General features: G+C 45.8%; 1 protein-coding gene across 2 annotated transcripts in view; it reads right to left on the bottom strand.

Moving 5' to 3' along the window:
- The window catches only part of PCSK5 (proprotein convertase subtilisin/kexin type 5), a 1065339-nt gene that overhangs the window by 121641 nt on the left and 919420 nt on the right, over positions 1–24278 (bottom strand). For both annotated transcript variants that reach the window (XM_086961287.1, XM_086961288.1), the window contains exon 11: positions 5539–5656. In XM_086961287.1, the coding sequence (XP_086817413.1) occupies positions 5539–5656 (118 nt within the window). The remainder of the gene's footprint in view (positions 1–5538; positions 5657–24278) is intronic.

Genomic DNA, 24278 nt, shown 5'->3' with positions numbered 1-24278 from the left:
AGATTTGGGAATTGTGACCAGGGGAGGTAGCTGTAAGTGGAACGGGGCAAAGCTCTGCAGCAACTGGGCTAGGGATGGAGGGAAGGGGATTGGTTATTAGGCTTTCTATCCTGTCAATACCTGCCTCTATAGCTACTATCTGTGGCACTCCGGACAGAATCTCAGACAAAGGAGAGATGGGATGTGTGGAGATTGGGGACAGGGCATGTGCAACGGCTCCCAAGGAAGAGCGTTTGGAAGGAAAGGAGTCTTGTGAGAGGCGACGTTCCGTCATCACAATCTCCTTTTCAATAACCGCAGCTACCCTAGTAATGAATTTGTCCATTGTGCCAATCATTGTACTCCCCGTGGCACTTTCACCCCCACCCCTCAAAGCTTTACCGGAGCGGGTTGACATGTTGACCTCAAGACCCACAAGTAGACTCCGAGCCCTTGGACGAACAGCGCTGAATGAAAGAGGGGTGGCCCAGCCCAGCCTTTGTCAGCCCCTGACGGCCACAGATGCCCCGCCCTCTGCCCGGGCTCTGCCCGGCGCCGCCCGCGCGCGTCCGCGACGCGGAGGAAGCGCCCCTGCTTTGCAGCGCCTCCGGGCACGAAGAAGGCGGGAGGCAGGAAGTGCCCGCAAAGCTCACTGGGAGCTGTAGTCTCCAGCCGCGAGGATGGAGCAACGGCGGCGACACACACAGCGTTCCCCACCCAGGAGCAGGAGCAGCTCGCAGCGTGACCTCAGGTATTTGCCTGGCCGGTTTGTGGTTGACCACCGCTCCACCGAGGGAGAGTCCCTGCTTTGTAGCGCCTCCGGGCGCGAAGAAGGCGGGAGGCAAGAAGTGCCCGCAAAGCTCACTGGGAGCTGTAGTCTCCAGCCGCGAGGATGGAGCAGCAGCGGCGAGACACACAACGTTCCCCACCCAGGAGCAGGAGCAGGAGCAGCTCGCAGCGTGACCTCAGGTATTTGCCTGGCCGGTTAGTGGTTGTCCCCCGCTCCACGAGGGAGCGTCCCTGCTTTGTAGCGCCTCCGGGCGCGAAGAAGACGGGAGGCAAGAAGTGCCCGCAAAGCTCACTGGGAGCTGTAGTCTCCAGCCGCGAGGATGGAGCAGCGGCGGCGAGACACACAGCGTTCCCCACCCAGGAGCAGGAGCAGGAGCAGCTTGCAGCGTGACCTCAGGTATTTGCCTGGCCGGTTTGTGGTTTAATGATTTTTATTTCACAAAAAAAGGAATAAAGACCAAAAAAGAGTCCGGTTAGACATACAGTATGATCACGGTCAGTTATTCAGTTCTTAACATCCTATTGTAGCACTTGTACACTTGCTAATCATAGCAAGTGAACAAGCTAGGTCCCCCATCCCCATCCAAACATGTGCAACCATCATACCAGGATTATGCAACCTCACACCTTATAGAAACCAAATAATGTAACCATTAAGCATCCCCAAAACCTAAACCATAAATCCAGCCCAAATTGACTTTCATCTACCCCAAATTGTGACAAAACATCCTGTGGGCTGCCACCACTGGCATACACCATTTTTTCTCCAATCATACACTGGTCTATATCATCCCGCCAGTCAGCCAGTCTATGAACCACTGCAATGTCCAAATCATTTGCTGATGTGACATCTAGTGACTGTCAAACCAGTGGCATAAAAGATCTCTAAATATTTCAGCAGTGTTATGTCGTTCTATATACCCAATAACATATTTCTGGCAAACACATCTGAGAAAACCCATCCCCTTGGCCATGGTACCTCCCACTGCATCCCAAAACACTTAAGCAGGGGCTGTTGTAACATGGTATGGATAAAATGCTTAAGTTTGTCCATACCCTCTCAGGCATTGTTCATCTGATGCTCTAACTAAGGATTAAAGTTGGAATCGAGGGTAACAGAAGTGGTGTAGCATTTTCAGCTGAATCAGTCGGACCCTGAACTAATAGAAACATCTCTAGCCTATCAAATGGTCTTCTCCAATTCCTTCTCTTCTAATAATCCTAATTCAATCTCCACCTTGTTTTTAGGCCAGAAGACTCAGATGCTCCAATATTCTATAGATCCTGGAGCTAGCTTTTGTGAGCAATGCCTCTAAGATTCCATGCTCTCTATGGTTCAGAAATCCTAGCACCTGCCACAGTTGAATTAAGTGATTTCCCAAAGCATGTCCTAATGTTAAGTATATTTAAGGATGGATTCACTACATAATATATCAAAAGATGTCATACCTTCAGTACTGCATAAATAATGTATGCCTATCAGGCCACGCTATCCAAATCTGCTTGGCTCTACAGCTCTTTAAGGAGACTTGTTCTCTGAAAAAGGGGTCATAAGGCTGCAAGCCCAGCTTCTACATGGCACGCTTCAATGCCTGGATCACAGCCGTAATAGGTTCTGGCATAGCTATCCTACTGTGTCCTCCGTATATTCCCCCAAGGTAACCCCGATCCAATAGCGATTCTATCCACTGTCAGGATTGATTCCTGTACATATAAGAATACTCAATCATTTACCCCAATGAGATGGGAAGCAATAGTATGTGGTTTACCTTCCGAAACTGCAATGCCACTCTCAAACAATCCCACTTCAAAGCTATTCTAAAGGTACCTCGACCCCAGAGCAACATGTATAGGATAAAAATCCAACATATTGAATGAGTTCTCTTGTACCCAGAAAGATGCACTTTGCAAAAGATATAGGAAGTGCTATCCTATTATACAGTGTGGCCCAGCCCAAATGTGACAAGGTCAATTTCATCCAGTAGTTTTGCAGTGCCTTAGGGACTTGATGAAATTGCCATCCTTGACTGCATCTCTATCCCTGGATATATATATATATATGTATATGTATATCCCCAGGTATTGAAAGTTCAAGCCCAGATCAGACACAATGGGTCAATGGTGGTCACCTGTCTGAGACAATCTAGAATACATGTTGTACAGTTTATTCTAAAACCAGAACATATGCTGGAAATATGTGCATATATGTATCAATGAAAATTCTCTGGATCAAGCATGTGTATAAGCGCATTGTACATGTATAAATAGAGCCGATCTTCCAACCCATGGTCCGACCTTATTCTCTTATCAGGGAATATTTCCTGATTAAGAAAGGCAAGGGTTTCAATTTAAGTGTAAAAAGTAGCGAGGACCGAGGACATCCATGACTGGTACATTCTTCTAAGGCAAGTGTTCATGACAACATCTCATTAAGCCTTCCACAGGCCGTTGGAATATTATATAATAGCCGCCAGAATATTATTTAATACCTGCACCTGAGAAACAGATAGCGGACCTACGGCTATCTTTTCCAACACTGTAAACAGAAAGACCCATTCGATAGATTTAAATGCCTCCCAGCATTTAGGGACAGTACCATTGCAGGTTCATCAATATTTTAAGCATATTCCAGTCTGGAGTGCAGTGATCACATCTTCATTCTTTAGATCTTGCTGGCTCTTGTTTCCTACTTTCTCGCCTCACCTTCAGACATGGACCTCTAACTGCTGCATAGCCATCTGCTACTGAATGGTAGTCTGTTCACTTATTCCGACTTTAACAAGAACAGAAACAATCTAATTTCCTGCACTCACCTCCTTCAACTACCAAATCAATTTCCCATGGATATCATGATGACAAAATCCCCCAGCTAGAAACTTAGTAATGAGCAATTCAATTTTCATTTCATGTTGAAGATTACCCAAAGCTCAGCCATAGCTGCCAGATTTTAGTAAATGACTACGTAGAAAATATGCTCATTCACCATCTTTCATACTATCCAAAACACTCATCTCCTCACCTACCTTAGCAAATTGTATTCTTCACTAGTGAATCTCCTTCTATATTATTTATCCTACTGCATAAAGATGGAGACAGCGTTGTGAGAGGAATAGCACAGATCTATTCAGGTGTCAGTAAGAACTCCTCCCACCACTCTAGCTCATGAAGACGAATCAGCCTGGTGATGGGCCATCAGGATATGCAGGGCACACCTCAGCTCCCTTTGTGTGACTGTCTAGAGTGAATGCACAAACAGGCCCCCACGTCAGTCTAAACCAGACATTGATTCCACAAGCAGGCAGAAGCACAGGATGGTTACACACGAAAATGCCCACTTTTTAAAAGCGTCATTTTCAAACACTAAAAGATGGATTTTTAAATTTGGAGCTCAGGGAGCCCATACTGCAAATCTCTATTTCTTCCCAATTCAAAGTTGCACTTGTAAAATGTTGCAAGGCAGTTCCAATAATAACCTACGGGGGAGACAGGCCTTGCAATAATGGAAAAATAAATTGGCAGTACTTCACCATCAGGACATGTAAAACCCTCCAGCACATGTCTTACCTTTCACACACACTACATCCTGCCCATGGGGGTACATTGGGCCTACCGGAGGGGTGCCTTACATGTAGAAAAAGGGAAGGTTAGGGCCTGGCAAGAGGGTACATTTGCCAGGTCGACATAGCAGTTTAAAACTGCACTGCAGACACTGCATTGGCAGGCCTGAGACAGGTTTACAGGGTTACACAAGGGTGGCACAACCAGTGCTGCAGGCCCACTAGTAGCCTTTGATTTACAGGTCCTGGCACACACAGTGCACTGTACTAGGGACTTATTAGTAAATCAAATATGCCGATCAAGGATAACCAATCAGAATTACAATTTACACAGGGAACAGCAGTGGTAAAGTGCCCAGGGGACATAAATCAGCAAAACGAAGTCCAGCACACAGTAAAAAATACAGTAGTAAGAGGCAAAAAGATAGGGGAAACCACGTCAACAATGACAGGTCTAACATATTCTAATAATAATTTGCACAACTTGCGTTACTTTCTTGCCATGCGGTTCACAAACAGCGTTTGTTTTAATGAGACTGAGGCATGCTGTTATTTGTGGCTGGTATTACAGAGTGTATTGCTCGTAACCGTCCTCAAATATCACCATTTGCTCATGCATGTGCGGCCTGTCTCTCCATCTCCGATCTAGAGCCATCCTTTCACAAGGCTACAGCGCTATAGTGGATGGACTTGGAAAGGAAACATGCACAGTTGGTATGTGTTGCACTTGCATCGTCCCAGTTTCCTGCAGATGCCGGCTAACCTTAGCTGTTAGTAAGGGTGCATCACCATATCTCTGCTCGGCTCTCTACTTTAGAGGCTATGATGTACCAAAATGGCCCACGAGCACAGCAGAGCATGACAGGCTAACCACCCTTGACAAGGATTGAAGGGTAAGGAAAAAAAGACAATGTTATGAGGAAAAAATTGTCGTGTACTCCTCAAGGTGGGAGTGGTCTAAAATGTTGTGCCATCTGCAGGCAAGTCTCAGAAACCCGACTGATAGAAGTACACACCAGTTCCTTCTGCAACTAAGTCAGACACACATTTCCCGCTTCGTTTTTCCCTACCATGAAATAAGGCATGATGAATGATGGTTAAAGTACATAATGGAAACAAAAAAGAAAAAAAGAAAAAGAATCACACAGGAAAAGAAGGAGTACACAAGAACTGCATGTAAGAGTTTCAGACAAGCATTTGCAACATGTATTACTTGATCTGCCGGTCCGTGTTCTCCACACATATGTGCTGTGCAGGTACTGTGGTCCACTTTTCCGCTTCAATCACCATGGCTTCAGCATCCATCAGCCCAAATCCATAGAGGTGACTCACTGTTGGAAATATAAAGAATTCCAATATTCATTTCTGGTTTAAAGAAGAGGTACATGCAATTTCAAACATAATAAGTGCCAGACACTTATTTTTAAGGCAATGCTTGTGAATGTATTTATTACATGTTTTCGTACAACAGCGAATTTCGTTAAGGAATACATCATTACTAGGCACATTCGTCTAACAAGTGATATAAAACAAGTGTGTTAGCTTCTCCATTTTCTCCACCGAAAACTGTGAACTGATAAAGACTGCCCTGGTCAACGTTGTTCTACTTGCACACTTCTATCAAGTTTAGTGTTTGATAGTTCTGTTCCACTTGAAAAAAATCTATTGTTAGGCTCTTCTACCAAAAGCTTTTTTTAACAAATGCCATAAACCAGATGCAAAGGCGCAGACAAATTCATTGAGTACACGTGCATCATGCTCGCCAGAGGCAGGTTCAGTGTGATCAACAGTGAGGAATGCAGATCCAGGATCCGGAGACCAGATATGTCAGCAGCAGGTGGCATGACTAAGCAGTTTAGTAATTTGCTTTTGGAGACGGGAGGGAGGAGATTTTGAAGAGAAAATAATTTGAGTGTTAACAGCATAGCTGTTCTAGGAGAAACCAAAGGATGAGATCATTTCGCAGAGGGAGAAGTAGTAAAGAGTGTCGCTTGGATCCTTGACCGACCATTAAGGTATGCTTTCAGGCCAGGGTGTAGGTGGATAAGGACATTAACACTGACACAGAGAAAGACGTTCAGTGTGAAAAAGGCCTTCCCACTCAGCAGGGGAGAAAAACGACCAGCCACATGGTATGGGCTATGTCCTTCCTCCCAAAATGTTTTGATCACTAAACGTCTCTTACCTGCATACACAGTTTCATTTTCAAACGGAACCTTGGCCTCTCACACCCTTGTTTACAGATACAAGGAGGAGAGATGGAATGATATAAAAAACATTTACATGCATATGTTTATGATAAACATGTCCTCTTTGTGATGCAGAAAAAATTAAAGGTTGTTGCGAGTTCATCTTGGGAAATGGTGGAGCAGAGCTCCTGTTTAAAAAACACTGATGAGTCTTTTCAGTTTACAACACTTAGGAAGGTTACAGGCAGGGACGAATAATGGGACTTCTTTAAGGGTCACAAGATGTAACAGTTGTGAAATGTGGATATCCTGCACAAATTCTATTGTCTGTTTGTTGCAAATTGAGGTTCATAGTCCCCAACCCTGCAATGGTCTGCAAGCAGTCTTTGGGGACGGGGCAAGTAGCTTGCAGTGAGAAGTAGAAGGCCTTTCGTCCAATTGCCCTTTAGGAAGACCACCTTGGTCAAAGGCATATGTTTAGAACAGTGCTTTCTCTGCAGAGATTTCAGAGACTGGTACCTCTCATGAATGGCTGTAGAAATTGGGAAGAAACAGTATCAGTCCACCTTGAGCATCTCCTGATGCATTCCTTTATTTTCTCAACGCAGGTTTTGGCTTCTTTGGAATTCGGCAAAAAGGCTCCTATGGGTAAACATTCACTGGTTCTATTCCAAATTCACAATGGGGGTTCCAGTGTACACAGCCAGGCAGTATGACTGGCACTGTCCAGGACAGCTCAGCATCATGAAAATGGACTTCCGTCTATAGAGAGGGCCAAAAATACACTCATCTCGCAAGAGCCCAAAGTAAAGACAGGAGGCTACCTTGCAACATATGGTGGAGTATTAAGTAAAACTACTACCCAGCCAGCATTCAACATGCATTTCTACAGCACAGCCAACTTAAATGGCTGCCCTGAAGGGCTGTTGGACCACATGCACTGCAGAGAAGTGCAATGGGCATGGATAGATCCTCATGATAAAACACAAGGAGATGGTGGACGAAGTACTGATACTTTTCAGCCACTCAGCCTCGATCTGGGTTGAATCCATCATCGTTCTTTAGCTCACTTCGCTACCCCAGTTCAGACCCAGCTATATGCAAATCAAGCTTTACCCTGTGCCTCACGGGAACAGTCCAGCCCGAACGGTCAAGCCAGGTCATCCCTGGATCAGAAACCAGCATCCTGCAACCGGGTTCTGGGTAGCACCCCTCATCAGCCAGGCTAACTTGAATCCAGTGGCAAAGTGAGCAAGGGACCCACGTCTGGGCATACCCTGCCAGGGCGAACAAAACAAACACAAGGTGTCTGTTTCACATGACAAAGGGGCACACTCTTTGTATTGTGACCAAGAATCTGAAAAGAATATACAAACTCACACCTTCTAACTCTAAAGTTGGGGAGAGAGAGAACAAGGTTGGAAGAATAATTGTGCTAGCGAACTGCAGCATTAACATTAGTTTGCACGCTAGATTTGTCTCTCCAAATGCATTGCATGAGTTCATACAAGGTCTGTATTGGCATTCATTCATGGCTGACGTACCTCACAGGCCTCCTTATGTTGTTACTAAAAGGGTTAAAATTCTAGGCCATCTGTTGAAATGTTTGGCAAAATTTGAGCTTCTTAGTGGTATTAGTTTCCCCATGCTAAAGTGTACAATCTGAAACTATCCTACTTTTTGTTCATAAACATGGCCGGTCTGGGAACCTAAAGCAGACCTGGCAATTTGGCAGGCTAGCTAGTGGGTGGGGTGAGATTGGGAGATAGGGGGTGATATTTCAGTGCCACTGCAAAACCAGCCCCAAGTATCAAAAGCAGCCTCCGCTGCTGAAAAACCGCCCCCACCCTTCCAAATAGCCTGATGCCTGCTATGGCTAGTCCGCCTCTGTATATAAAAGTTAAAATGCAAAGATGCTCACACCTTGGCCTTACAGCTGTTGAACTTTTTTTTTTTTTACTAAGAAAGGTGCTGCCGTAGCGTGACACACGGAGTTGTAGCTAATTCTGGAAACATACTCCAGGTTAGCAGTCAGACAGGGCATATTTACATCTCTCCAAATCTATTCATTATTTTGAGTGTATCGCGATACAAAAAGTTAGTGAAGCATAAACAATCCTTGTTTCCCTGTCAGTGAGGACAGACATGTTCTAGCTGAGCTTCTGGGAACTTCTGTGATGCAATCTGCAACTAACCAATGCCAGATGAAAATCATCTTGTAAGAATTTAACAGAAATAACCCACCAAACACGTGTGAAGCTCAAAGGAAGGACTGTTTTGTGCATACTGCCTGTATCCCCCAACTACGAAGAAATACTAAGCCAAACAAACTAGGAAATGTCAACAGGCAAGGACAGAGAAGTGATTGTAGATTACACCACAGGGACAACAAATAGTATTATTTTCCCACTGGAGCGCATAATCTTGATGAAAACTAGGTCAATGAGAGACCGTGAACCCAATGACCAGTAGCGGTCATTACCAACTAGAACACCCTGCAGCCCTTTCTAGGTGAAAATGTCCCTGTTTCTTAGCAACTCAAGCAATATGGTGCTATATGGTAAATAAAGTGATAAAATAGGCAGGTCCACGTTCACAAATGACCCAGGGTCAGCCATATACACATTCAGAACGGTGGACCTCACCCATTCTAAGCATAGGCAACTGGTTAAGACTAATCATCAAGCACTATGCTACATGAATAAACTCAGAGCTAAGAGACTTGTGACTATTTAAGGAACATTTCAGAAAAAAAATGCTAAGGTCTGTGAATTGCATTCAGAAAAAACACAATTTTATGGAACAAATATATGCAACACGTGCACCAAAATCTGCACCCGAAGAAAGAATATAAAAGATAACTTAATGTGGCTCACAACCAGTTCAAGCCGGGCAAATGCGTCAACCGCAACATTTCTTGATTACAGCAGCCACAATTTTTACACAGATTTCTTGGTACCCAGATCTCAGTAGACTGCCAAAGAGATCAGCGTGGGAAGCTCGCAGGGAGGATGGTCAATGGTAAAGGTTCTTATCAAGGAAAAGTTCATCTTTTCTAGGAAGAGATTCTTAGTACAATGACATCCACTGTAGTAATGCTAAATGCATGGGTGAATATATGTATGTATTGTATTGTATTGTATTGTAATTGCATTTATTTAGCGCTTACTACCCCTGAAGAGGCGTCTAAGTGCTTTTTCGGCGAATATCACGCTATTCTGGGACCCACAGAGGATTAGTTATGAATTAGAATAGTGAAACATGCAAGTACATTTTAAGAGGTGGCTAGGTTAGTCAGTTATTTGGATTTAGAATGATAGCAGAAGGATAGAGGAGAGGAGGACAAAGGTTTGTATTTATATTTATAGCACTTGTTGACGCACACTATTCAGGAAGCCTACAAAGGATTAGTGGTGAATTAATATGGTGAAATATGAAGTAATTTCAGTGGTGGATATTAGTCAGTTACTTGGAGTGAGAAGGATAGAGGAGGGATAAAAGGGGAAGAAAGATTTGCATTCATATAGCACTTGTTACACCTGTTGGGTGTTGAATCGCTTTTTTGGCGAGTAGCACGCCACTCCGGAACCCATAAAGGATAACTGTTGAAAATTAGTATAGTAAAAAAATATGAAGTAATTTGAGTAGTGGATATGTTATTTAGTTATTTGAGTAGTATATTTGTATAGTTTAATATGGAATTTTAGAAGTGAACATGTTAGTCTGTTACTTTCAATTGAAAAGAATAGTGGAGCGATAAAAGAGTAAATGATTTTTTTTTTTTTCTAGTTCTTAGCAATAGGAGGAGGCTTTTGGATGAGTAAAAAGGAGCTTTGGATATTGCTAAATGAGAAAAAGGGCAGCATTTCTGGCCCTAGTCCCGACCAGTCTCGAACAGGCTCAAACAGGCAACTACCCTTGTGCTCTCCACCCTTAGCCTCGACGACCGGCCTGAGACGCCCTAAGCCTACTTGCTGTATATGCTAAGTGCTGAACCGTCGGGACCAATGTAATCTTTCTGTCACTCGCTCATCTGTGCTAAAGTATTTTACAATGCCCGCAGTGGTAAAATGCGATACGTATGTTTTTAATTCTACTATTTCTCTTTTCTATAGGTAAGCAAGCTTAGTTAAAGACAGTCAAATGAAGTACATCACAGTTCACTCAAGTAAAAAAAAGTTAATGATAGTACTAATTGGCATATTTTAGAACATCACAGGAAGCACTGCCATTTTAACTTTGACTTGAATGACAACCTAAGAATTGATATCAGTTTAACGATAAAAATCAAAATTAATGTAAAATTAAAAGAATAGCATAAAAACTACTCTAAGGTAGACGAATGGCTGACAACATCTGTGGAGCAGTAGGAATAAGTGTTCAAAGCAGCTACTCCCCTTAAAGGAAGGAGTCTGTAGGAGGACTCCCCAAAGATGGGATTGCTTCCACAAACATCTGCAGCTCCCAGGAGTTACTTTGCACAAATCAGAGGTCTCAAACTAGTCTTTGAATGTTTGAGTCACACTCACAACGGTTAAGAAGATGTCTTCGACATCAGAAATACACCTTTCGTACATATGCCATCTATCTCATTCCCATTAAAAGTATAAGTATTGAGCTTCCCCAGCAACCATACATCTGCCTGGACCAACACATCTCGCGATACATCACTTTACAGCTCCTCGCGGATTTCAGACCCCTGAACCAGGAAGACTGAGGAGAAGAAAGACAAGCATGAGGGTGGCAGGGAGGAGAGTGGAGGAATTGGGAGTGCAGTAAGGGTGAGGGGAGAAAGAGAAGACAAGGGTGACAGGTATAGGGGTGGCAAGGCGGTGGGGCGAGACTGAAGGGAGAGAGAACAGAGCTAGCATGGCAGGAAGGAGAGCAAAGGCTGGCAGGGAGAGTCGTGAGGCGGAAGGGAGAGAGAACAGACCAATGCTGGCAGATAGAGAGAGGAGAGATGCAAAACTGAAGAGAAGCTGAGGGTAGAGAGAACTGATGGCAAGACGGGCAGAGAAAGCGGAGACACAGAGGAGAGGCGCTGAGAGGGAGAGCTAAAGGGGAAAAGAACATAAGGGTGGAAGGGGTGAGTGCTGAGACTGAGAGTGTGAGGAGATTAAAAGGAGAGTTTGAAGGCAGATAGAAAAAAATGAAGGGGACGAGGGCAAAAGGACCAGCAACAGGGACCGCGTTGAAACTGATAAAAGGAGAAAAGAAGCAGAGCGGAGATCCGCAGGGGAGATGGGAAAATGAGGGAAGAGAGAATGGAATGAGGGCGGCAAGGGTAGAGACATGCATGGAGAGCAGCAAGACTGGGGAGAAAGTGCACAGGGTCCCACGTCCTACAGAAACAAGATCAGCCAAACTGGAGGATTAAGGCAAACAAAAGTTTTGGGGCAAGGGGAGACCACCCTAAAGCTGACCGGTCTGACAACCTTTGTAACATGCTTTCTTTTAACACCTCATTTAGATTTGCATGTGCAAAATGCTTTGCGAGTAGTGCATTTGCACAGTGTCACAATCTAGACTCACATTTACTATGTACTTGGTCCTAATCTTCTCTCCAAAATAGAATCAACCTAAAACAGCAATCGAATTTCAAATACCTGCACCAAAATATGAATAATTTTTCTTAATGATTCTGCAGCCTTCAATCAGTTGAATTTTGTCTTTCCATGTATTTGACACTTCAGTTATAATAACTATTTAGTTTATTTGTTTATTTATAAGGCATTTGTCAAGCACAAGCTATTATCCCCAGAAGGGTGTCCTGGAAATAAGATGATGAAAAACACTTTCAAGAACAACTTCATATATGGGCCCCAACAAAAGTTTGCATGGTTGGCCTCAGATCAAAGTAATCAGGAGAGTGAATTCAACTCTCAGCATCCCTAAAAGAGGCATTGAAAACCCAAGAGTGTCCTGGACACATACATCTTTAAGTCTTAATGCACGACCAGAAACATACTTCCTAACTTTCATTTGCAATAGCAAAGCGCCTTGTTTATGGAATGCTATGTGTGTAATGCACACAGCTTTGAACACTGTTCGTTCTTTTCAGGACCGGCTTTTGGCATGGGAAAGCTGGGCGCAGGCCCAGGGCGCCAAACTTCTGCGAGGCGCACGGAGCTGTGTGCAATAAGGTTATGAAAACAGCAGCGCCCCTCTCATCTTGATCCAGCCTTGTCCATGTCCCTGCCTGCTCATTTCGCTCTCAGATTTGCAAGTTTAAAGTGGTGCTTCATTATCATACCGTAGGTGATGTTTGTCACACCCCATTAGTCCCCTTCTTTGCCCTCTTTTCACCTTCTCAACCCTGCTGACACAAACCAACAACACCTTCACCAGGTTGAGGCAGCTAAGCTATAGGCAGCCTCACTAGAATCAACATATTGGCCATAGATTACATCTAAAGTAGATTTGTCCATTCTCCTTTATTAGGTTTGCCTATACTTGTGCCTCCTGAAAGAAAGTGGTATAAAATTAACTCGTAGCACCAATCACTCCTTGCATTCCATGTATGCCCCAAAGCCTGGAGCTTGGGACCGTTCACATGAGGTGAATGGAATAATGGGTCTTCAATCAGTAGGATAGATGAAGTCAACCCACTGCATCCAACTCAGGCTGCTGCGGCACCAATTCCAGACCGTCTCGCTCCAATGCAGGCTCTCTTCCAAGAACTGGGCTAATGCCACATTTCATTTCAGAAACAACAAGTGATGGACTGAATGCGGATCAATGTCACACACTCCCCCAGTCAAAAGATCTGGGCCCAAATCCATCGTTTTTTTGCACTCCACACCACCCTGGGTTAGACAATGGCGATATGCAAATCAGCTCTGACCCTGTTGCCCCATGGGAACAGTCCAGTCCGAACTACAAAAGCCATGTCCTTCCCAGAACGGAATCAAGCATCCGAGGCCTGGACCGGTTTCGAGGTAACACCTCTCATCAGCCCGGCTAGCTTGACTCCAGTGGTGTGGAGTGCCTGGGACCCACGTCTGGGCATCCCCAGCGCACTTAGGGCGGCAATTGCAAAAACAACAAGTGATGGACTGAATGCGGATCAATGTCACACACTCCCCCAGTCAAAAGATCTGGGCCCAAATCCATCGTTTTTTTGCACTCCACACCACCCTGGGTTAGACAATGGCGATATGCAAATCAGCTCTGACCCTGTTGCCCCATGGGAACAGTCCAGTCCGAACTACAAAAGCCATGTCCTTCCCAGAACGGAATCAATCATCCGAGGACCGGACCGGTTTCGAGGTAACACCTCTCATCAGCCCGGCTAGCTTGACTCCAGTGGTGTGGGGTACCTGGGACCCACGTCTGGGCATCCCCAGCGCACTTAGGGCGGCAATTGCAAAAACAACAAGTGATGGACTGAATGCGGATCAATGTCACACACTCCCCCAGTCAAAAGATCTGGGCCCAAATCCATCGTTTTTTTGCACTCCACACCACCCTGGGTTAGACAATGGCGATATGCAAATCAGCTCTGACCCTGTTGCCCCATGGGAACAGTCCAGTCCGAACTACAAAAGCCATGTCCTTCCCAGAACGGAATCAAGCATCCGAGGACCGGACCGGTTTCGAGGTAACACCTCTCATCAGCCCGGCTAGCTTGACTCCAGTGGTGTGGAGTGCCTGGGACCCACGTCTGGGCATCCCCAGCGCACTTAGGGCGGCAATTGCAAAAACAACAAGTGATGGACTGAATGCGGATCAATGTCACACACTCCCCCAGTCAAAAGATCTGGGCCCAAATCCATCGTTTTTTTGCACTCCACACCACCCTGGGTTAGACAATGGCGATATGCAAATCAGCTCTGACCCTGTTGCCCCATGGGAACAGTCCAGTCCGAACTACAAAAGCCATGTCCTTCCCAGAACGGAATCAAGCATCCGAGGACCGGACCGGTTTCGAGGTAACACCTCTCATCAGCCCGGCTAGCTTGACTCCAGTGGTGTGGAGTGCCTGGGACCCACGTCTGGGCATCCCCAGCGCACTTAGGGCGGCAATTGCAAAAACAACAAGTGATGGACTGAATGCGGATCAATGTCACACACTCCCCCAGTCAAAAGATCTGGGCCCAAATCCATCGTTTTTTTGCACTCCACACCACCCTGGGTTAGACAATGGCGATATGCAAATCAGCTCTGACCCTGTTGCCCCATGGGAACAGTCCAGTCCGAACTACAAAAGCCATGTCCTTCCCAGAACGGAATCAAGCATCCGAGGACCGGACCGGTTTCGAGGTAACACCTCTCATCAGCCCGGCTAGCTTGACTCCAGTGGTGTGGAGTGCCTGGGACCCACGTCTGGGCATCCCCAGCGCACTTAGGGCGGCAATTGCAAAAACAACAAGTGATGGACTGAATGTGGATCAATGTCACACACTCCCCCAGTCAAAAGATCTGGGCCCAAATCCATCATTTTTTTGCACTCCACACCACCCTGGGTTAGACAATGGCGATATGCAAATCAGCTCTGACCCTGTTGCCCCATGGGAACAGTCCAGTCCGAACTACAAAAGCCATGTCCTTCCCAGAACGGAATCAAGCATCCGAGGACCGGACCGGTTTCGAGGTAACACCTCTCATCAGCCCGGCTAGCTTGACTCCAGTGGTGTGGAGTGCCTGGGACCCACGTCTGGGCATCCCCAGCGCACTTAGGGCGGCAATTGCAAAAACAACAAGTGATGGACTGAATGCGGGTCAATGTTACACACTCCCCCAGTCAAAAGATCTGGGCCCAAATCCATCGTTTTTTTGCACTCCACACCACCCTGGGTTAGACAATGGCGATATGCAAATCAGCTCTGACCCTGTTGCCCCATGGGAACAGTCCAGTCCGAACTACAAAAGCCATGTCCTTCCCAGAACGGAATCAAGCATCCGAGGACCGGACCGGTTTCGAGGTAACACCTCTCATCAGCCCGGCTAGCCTGACTCCAGTGGTGTGGAGTGCCTGGGACCCACGTCTGGGCATCCCCAGCGCACTTAGGGCGGCAATTGCAAAAACAACAAGTGATGGACTGAATGCGGATCAATGTCACACACTCCCCCAGTCAAAAGATCTGGGCCCAAATCCATCGTTTTTTTGCACTCCACACCACCCTGGGTTAGACAATGGCGATATGCAAATCAGCTCTGACCCTGTTGCCCCATGGGAACAGTCCAGTCCGAACTACAAAAGCCATGTCCTTCCCAGAACGGAATTAAGCATCCGAGGACCGGACCGGTTTCGAGGTAACACCTCTCATCAGACCGGCTAGCTTGACTCCAGTGGTGTGGAGTGCCTGGGACCCACGTCTGGGCATCCCCAGCGCACTTAGGGCGGAAATTGCAAAAACAACCAGTGATGGAGTGAATGCGGATCAATGTCACACACTCCCCCAGTCAAAAGATCTGGGCCCAAATCCATCGTTTTTTTGCACTCCACACCACCCTGGGTTAGACAATGGCGATATGCAAATCAGCTCTGACCCTGTTGCCCCATGGGAACAGTCCAGTCCGAACTACAAAAGCCATGTCCTTCCCAGAACGGAATCAAGCATTCGAGGACCGGACCGGTTTCGAGGTAACACCTCTCATCAGCCCGGCTAGCTTGACTCCAGTGGTGTGGAGTGCCTGGGACCCACGTCTGGGCATCCCCAGCGCACTTAGGGCGGCAATTGCAAAAACAACAAGTGATGGACTGAATGCGGATCAATGTCACACACTCCCCCAGTCAAAAGTTCTGGGCCCAAATCCATCGTTTTTTTGCACTCCACACCACCCTGGGTTAGACAATGGCGATATGCAAATCAGCTCTGACCCTGTTGCCCCATGGGAACAGTCCAGTCCGAACTACAAAAGCCATGTCCTTCCCAGAACGGAATCAAGCATCCGAGGACCGGACCGGTTTCGAGGTAACACCTCTCATCAGCCCGGCTAGCTTGACTCCAGTGGTGTGGAGTGCCTGGGACCCACGTCTGGGCATCCCCAGCGCACTTAGGGCGGCAATTGCAAAAACAACAAGTGATGGACTGAATGCGGATCAATGTCACACACTCCCCCAGTCAAAAGATCTGGGCCCAAATCCATCGTCATTTCAGGGCATAAAAAACTAAGTGGTGGATGAAATTCTGAAATTAATCTGTGCCACTAGCAATCACTTGGGGCTGCATCCCAATCCATCATCTTGTGCCCACCATGCCAACTCAGTTTTGACCCAGCCATATGCAAATCAGTCTTGGCCCTACTCCAATGGGAACAGTCAAGCCCAAACTGCAAAGTCAGGTCTTCCCTGAACCAGTACACAAGCAACCTAGGACCAGTATAGCCTTTCTAAGGGCTCATCAGTCATGAATAGCTTGGCTCCAGTGGTGCAGTGTTGTTACAATTCACTTCTGAGCACGGGAGGATTTATGAGTTAACACTGCTTCTCTATGTAATGGAAGGCAAGTGAAGTCATCATCTTAGGTCATTGGCCAGGAGAGTGGGAGAATCACACTGCCACTGTATCCTTGTGTCCACTCCCAGAAGCACCACAGGCTCTTCTTTCCAGGGAGACTGACTCCACCAGAAGAGTATCTTGGGCACTGCATCCCTACGTCACACGTTCATGAGCTTGGGGCGCATGAAGACAAGTCCTGCTTCTCATTCTCCCTTACCTCGCTTTCAACACTAATCCCATTGTTCATACAATTTTTTGCATTACTTTCACGTTTTTTCCTCACATCAGCTCAGTCATATCCCTGAGAATGTGGCATTTCCCACCGACACTTCTAGAACTCATTTATTTTGTTTGTGGTCATGCTAATACAAACAGGAATAAAACTAAAGAGCTCCTTCCCGACCAGATCACTCCAGAAAAGAACACTAATTCAATGCTGTCTTTAGCATGGGGAGAGTACGTCTTTGACACCTAAGACAATGCTACTGTAACAGAAATGTTGTGAGCATTGCAATGGCCTCTGCCACGTATCACTGACACCAATCCTTCCTATGTACCTTCGTACGTACCTACAGTGCCATCAAGCAAGTATAATACTGAGTTTGTACCTCTATATGAATAATAAACGTGCACATTTTTAATAATCACCTAGGCCTGTAAACTAACACAACCTGTGTAATGAAAAAACTTGGGACACGAATTTCCACAAAAAGGATGTACGTTTCAGTTATTGAAGTCACCATATAGATCCACATAGTTATTGTAATAATCCTCACACAAGCCAGGAGCAGCAATGCTAAATCCTCTTTAGGGAGGTGCAAAACGACAGCAACAGCGCTTCAGTTTCTTTCAGGTGGGATGGATAACCTCACTGGAGGGCTTTGGCTTCTGCTCAGTATTAATTTCATTTAAATCTTTATTTCGGTTCACATAAAAGATGCATCACTAAAAATATATATATATTTTTACAATTGTTTAAATATGGATGTGCAAATGTAGCAACTTCACCTACATTAAATGGTTTTTCAACGGGTTTAGGGCTATCGTTCAGAAGAGTAAACTCCATTTCTTAAGCGCAATAGTCTGTATTAATAGGACCGGGGGAATTGTTGGCACATGCCCATCACAGGTGTGACGCTGCTATCGCCTACTGCTGTGCTCTCGTTTCTTAATTTCCATACATTCTAATGCTTCTTTGCATGGTGACATGTCTTTGGTAATTTTGTCTGGAGCTGGAAGTCAGGAGTCAACATTCATGCTAGTTGCACGATAACCTCCACACAGAGCATTACTGTTGCAAGAACGCTGGCAGCGAAGACCTGGACCTCCCTCTCCACTCACCTACGACTAACCCAGGACCATCTCAGCTTCAGGAAGCACCTCAAGACCTGGCCATTCGGGCAGTAGCAGCACCGCTCGCTCCCCCCGCCCCCCAGCACCTTGAGACCCTCACGGTGAGTAGTGCGCTCTATAAATGCTTTGATTGATTGATTGTAACCTTTAGGTTGCACTGCCCAAACCTTCCTGGAGGGAACTCTGAGACTGCACTTTCTACCACATCCATCTGCCAAACCACAAGCACTGCACAGTGCCACCTTTCCTAAATAACTTTCCAGATTTGCATTCTCTTCCATTAGCACAAAGGCACAAGAGCTGCGGGCCTGTGGTAGCCTACTACTACTGGCTGCAGTTTCCATGCCTGAAAGGAAGAGACAATTCACCCAGGACAGGAATGAAAGTCCTTAGTTTGGTCAAGCATGTTTACACTTAGGATTCCAGCAAATGTCTGTCTTATGGAACACCTAAGGAACCCCAGAAATGCTCATGCCTGTTAATTGAAGAATTGTATGCATTTTCAAAGTGGGCAATCCGCCTATAAATCATTGCACACAGACTAATTTGTGGATATTCTGCTGTCATTGCAGGTAGCCATGCAGGAATACCCACAGAGCCGACGGTGCAAATGAATGCACGAATAGTGAAAATTCCATCCAAGTAACGCCTGGCACACATGGAAAATTCCATCAATCTTGCTAATAAGGACTGGGAATTTCCACGTGTAAAGTAAACGTTTTGTCCAGTTAGGTTAACTCGAATGCACATAATACATCAATTCTGTCCTTACCGTGTGGGGATGATTGATGTACGGATTTCTACATCAAAGTTCTGTATTTTCTTGTGACCAAGTGGCAAAATGATGTGTGGATTAAGGTGCCAAATATCCTTGCTCCCGCCCTTTCCATGTTTTGCCTTGGACTGCGAGGCCAGCATTATATGACCATGCATCACACATTTCTATGTGCATAAAGCAGGCATACTATACTCCTGATGACATTATCGTTTTCAGAGCTCACACAATTTCTAACTAATAGATGACTGCCTATGCTTTCATGAAGGTGGGACTTCAGTTATCTCTGTAGCTGCTGAGAGCTCATCATCGTCTAACAAGCATTGGCAAAGCGGCATAGCCAATAGGTCTCGCCTTTGGGACCTTATAAGTGTTAAGCCATGCAGCACATTATCCTGGATCATGTGCTGCTAGGGATTGAATAGCTATGCAATTACTACACACTGGGCCATGCAGTGTGATTCAGGAATATGTGCTTGCCTCTGCCGTGCGCTTCTTCCTGGGTGACATTTGAGAATTAAAAGCAACAACGGGAGGGTGGGGAGAACCGAAAGTAATATTTGGAGGATAAGGCGGTTTGAAAGCAGCGATGGGAGGGTAGGGGGGATTAAAAACAATGATGAGGGGGTTGGAAGTTTTGAAAACATGGTTGCCAAAACTAATGGTTTCAGCTTGCAGCAGAGCACACCTGCATCAGGGCAATCTCGTGATTCGCAGATACTGCATTAGCAATTAGGGCAAGGTATTTATTATCAAAGACGGATGCAATGCAACATATACACTTTCAAAATTGTGCAAACCACTTATGAAATTCATCACATGAAACTGTAACTACCAAGTGTTGATATTTATCTACAGCGCCTTGTTTCAGACTTGTTGGTGCTCTATAAATCGATTAACACTGCACCCATAAGCCATTTACTGTATGACAGGAGGCTGTTTAACAGAAACTCCGCCCTTTGGCGAGGCTGCAGCCATAGACGGAATGTCCAGAGGACCCGGGGATTGGTGCGTGATGGTGCAGGAAGTTGCGCTCACCTGGGTGTGGAAGGTTGCAGTGCCTTTTCTCCAGCGTCACCTTTGCTCGCAGCTGCCACAGGCCTCTTTTGTTGCTTGTGGGGATGTTGGTGGGATCCTTCCACCGGAGTGCAAGGGGCAGGCTTGCCCAGACCAGGAAGAGAGGCCTCGGTGGGAGAGGAGCTGCTGTGCCAGGGTGGTGGAGGGGACTTCGAAAAAAAGTTGAAGAGAGTGCTTTGACAGGACATGGCTTCTGCAGACATGCCACCTGCTGCACTCAGGCTCCACTATGGCAGCACAAGGGATCTGCACCGGAGTGCTGATCAGCACTGGAAGGAAACCAGCAGCGAGGAACCGTCAAGCAAGCTGAGGATCACCCCCCAAAAATGAGTAAAACGTAGCCCAGCGGATTGAGCAGGGACTTTGAGTGGCACTTGAGAGATGCTTTGATGTGCGAGACATCGCTCTGAATATTTAATGAAATCACATTCAAGGAACAAAAGGGCAAATTCCGTCTGTGAGAGCGCTCAGGCATGCTGTGCGTTTAAGGAGAATGACTGCACCTTCTAACCCCATAGCTGCGTACAGGAAGCGACCGACAAGCTGCATACAGGAAGTGGCATTTTCGTTCCTATAACAAAGAAAGCATTGCAAGATGGCGTCGGACTGTCCACCATCACACGGACACGCGCATGCTGTTTGCTTTGGACTAATGGCGAGAGTAGCCATCTTTGTCCAGGCAAATGTGTGAATGAAAGCCCTCAGCAGAATTGACTGCAAAAGGCACTCGCCATGGTGAGAGCAGCGCATGTGCTGCTTTCGCCAGGCGAGGGATAAAAAGCACAGGAGGAGGATCTGGACTGGAGTCTGTGGGTCAGCGAATGACTAGTGTAATGCGATAAAGCAGCTAGCTAACAGAGGAACTGTTGACAATTTGGCAGGAAATACACCCTTTATAATGCAGCAACAACGAGGAGCGTAATTATTTATGCAAATTAGTTATTTACCAAAAACTGTCATTTCAAATGGGAATATAATGACATGTGTCTACCAGCAGGTGGAACAGAGCGATTTAGTTGAAAGTGTATTTGTCAGGTTGGTAAAACAAAGGAAATACAGCTACAGATTCCATCCAATAAGCTTGAAGCAAGTAGAAACATCTATTCGGCCAGTGGGCGGAGCTTCAAACCTCCATGTCATGTCATGTCATGTCAAAGGTTTTTATATAGCGCATCTTATCCCCGCAAGGTCTCAAGGCGCTTGCAGCATAAAAAAACAGTTGATCAGAAGGAGGGCTAGACCGGAATAAAAGAACTGCTTGGGGCTAAACCAGAAAGGAGAACTACTTAGGGAAGAGCCAGGTTTTTAAGGCTTTGAGAAATTGCTTGTGTTCAGCGATGGATAGTAGGTGGGCAGGCAGTTTGTTCCAGAGAAAAGGGGCAAGATAAGAAAAAGAACGCTGACCGTACCTGGAGGTACGGACGTGAGGTTGGGTCAAAAATGATTTGTTGCTGGACCTTAAGGATCTCTTGGGGACATACCAATTAAGTTTCTTTTGGAGATATTTGGGCCCATTATTATACAGAGAGTTGTGCGTTATACTCAAGATCTTAAAATGGCTTCTCTGACGGATGGGAAGCCAATGGAGCTTTTTCAGGCATGGCGCAGATGCAGTTCTAGGAGGTAGGTCCAGGACTAGTCTGCCCGCCGCATTCTGGAGGGTTTGCAGCTTTGCCAGCAGGTCCTCGTTCAGCCCAGAGTACATGGCATTGCCATAATCAAAATGATTAATGATCAGGCCCTGTACCAGGGGTTTTCTAGCTTCTATGGGAAGCCATCTGAAAATCTTCCTGAGACTGCGCATTATTCCATAGCAAGTCCCTGTCACTTTGGCAATGTGGTTTTTCATAGACAAGGTAAATCAATTGTTATTCCCAAGTTACGGACAGCAGATTTAGGAGAGGGACATACTCCCAATTCCGGAGGCCACCAGTCTTGTGTCCAGCACTTCTCTGCTTTACCGAACAGAATGATCTCTGTCTTGCTAGCATTCAATTGGAGTTTGTTGTTCCTTATCCAACTGCTTATCTCGACCATACATTTTTTGAAACGTGAACGAGTGCCGACGAGATCCACGCCGCAGGTGATAAGCAGCTGGGTATCATCGGCATATGATACAGTTTCAAAGCCATAGGAATTAATGATTTTAGCCAATGGAGTTAGGTACAGATTAAAAAGTAAGGGCTTCAGATCGACCCTTGAGGTACCCCCACCAGTACAGGGCGACTACTGGAGACCAGGGTGTGAGACGATCAGTAAGATGGTTTTCAATCCAACCTAGGGCCCCTCCTCTGACACCTATCTCCCACAGACGATGTTTCAAAATACTGTGGGAGATGGTGTCAAATGCGGCGGAGAGGTCCAACAGGACGAGAATGGCTGATTCGCCTCTATCCACCGCGAGCCTGATGTTATCCATAATCTCGACAACAAAGATATAGGCAGGTATTGAGATGGTAGAGTAGGGTCATCAAAAGGTTTCTTAAGAAATCGGCTTTACTTGTGCATGTTTCCATTTGGATGGCATAATGGCTTGTTCAAGTGAGGTGTTGAAGATGGCCGCAAGGGAGTTAGCTAGCAGTGGCATAATTACAGCACAGCGGCGCGGAGGGAACGGGTCCATAGGGGATCCAGATTTTATTTTACTTAAGCCCTCCAGTGTTTCAGTGACTGTAATCGGGTCGAATTCAGTCAAATAAGAGGATTCATTGCAGTCCGCCAAAGAGGGCGGGAGCATCAGGCTATTATCTTGCAGAGGCTGACCTTGATCTGTGTTGGGAAAGGAGGAGTAGATTAATTTAATTTTATTATCAAAGAACTCAGACATCGATTCAACCCATTTTTGAGAGGGACTAAAAAGAGACTGTTCAGCACGAGGGGAAGTGAATTCTTTCAATGTTTTATATAATTTTTTACTAGAACTAGCCGAAGTGTTTATACGCAGAGTTAAGTATGCCTTCTTGGCCATTTTAATGTTTTTTACATAGCACGAGTGGAGTAATTTATACTTGGCTCTATCCTCTTTCGTTTTTGTTTTCCGCCAGTTGCGTTCTGCTACTCTGCCGGCTTGTTTGTCTATTTTTAAGGTGGTCGTGAACCATGGGGAGGCCACCGATTTAGCTTTAACGTTGGTTTCAGGAATGATTAAGTCTAGAGTTTGTGTAATGGAAGACTCCAAGTTGGTTACCCTTTGTTCCAATGGAAGAGCCAGATTATTTGAGGGTTTAAAATGGGTCAGAAAGGCTTCAGATGTAAGTTTATGCCAGGGGCGAATAAGCACTCTTTTTCCGCTTATTGATTTGGTTGAGGCCTGGCTAGGGAGGTTGAACTTTATGAGATAATGGTCAGTCCAAATCATAGGAAGAGGGTCTTCGTTGCTCAGTTTAGAGGAGCTGGTAAAAATTAAATCCAAGGTGTGACCCGCTCTATGAGCTGGGCCAGTTACTCTTTGGGTTAGACCAAGAGCTGTCCATTGTTCTAATTAAGTGACAAATATCAGGATCAGAAGAAAGTTCAGCATGATAGTGAAAATCCCCGAGCAGGATGAAATTTTCCGTAGCCAGTGCATGGGCGAATATAGTTTCTAATAGATGGTTGACGAATCCAGTTTTAAGGCCCGCTGGCCTATAAACTAGAGCTCCTCGACAATTTTCATAACTGGAGATTTTAATATTGACTATCATGATTTCTGCTGTGGGGCTGGAAAAAGATTCCAATAGCTTAATCTTTATTGGGGCTTTAGCCGCAATGGCTATGCCTCCGCCCGTCCGCATTTCTCTATCCAACCTCGTTAGGAGGTACTCAGGGGGAAAGGCGGACGCTATATCAGATGACACCTGGCTGTGAAACCATGTTTCAGTGAAGAAACAGATATCGGGTTTTTCTGCTTCAAGTAAATTCCAAACCTCAATAGCATGTTTAGGTATTGACCGCACGTTGAGGTAAAGTGTGGTTGTAACCTTATCTTTTACTTGACTTTCCCTGTCCAGTATAGTAATCGACCTTGGTAAAGGAACCAAGTTCGCTCTACCCTTAGCAATGACTGAAAAAGAACATTTTGATGTCCCATTCTGGGGGGTCAAATAAGGAAATACTCGAGGCTGAGTCGACTGGGT

Source organism: Lissotriton vulgaris, chromosome 3_1, assembly GCF_964263255.1.
Source record: "Lissotriton vulgaris chromosome 3_1, aLisVul1.2, whole genome shotgun sequence".
Lineage (NCBI taxonomy): Eukaryota > Metazoa > Chordata > Amphibia > Caudata > Salamandridae > Lissotriton > Lissotriton vulgaris.
Note: the sequence above shows the minus strand (reverse complement) of the source record. Positions and strands in the feature narration are given on the sequence as shown.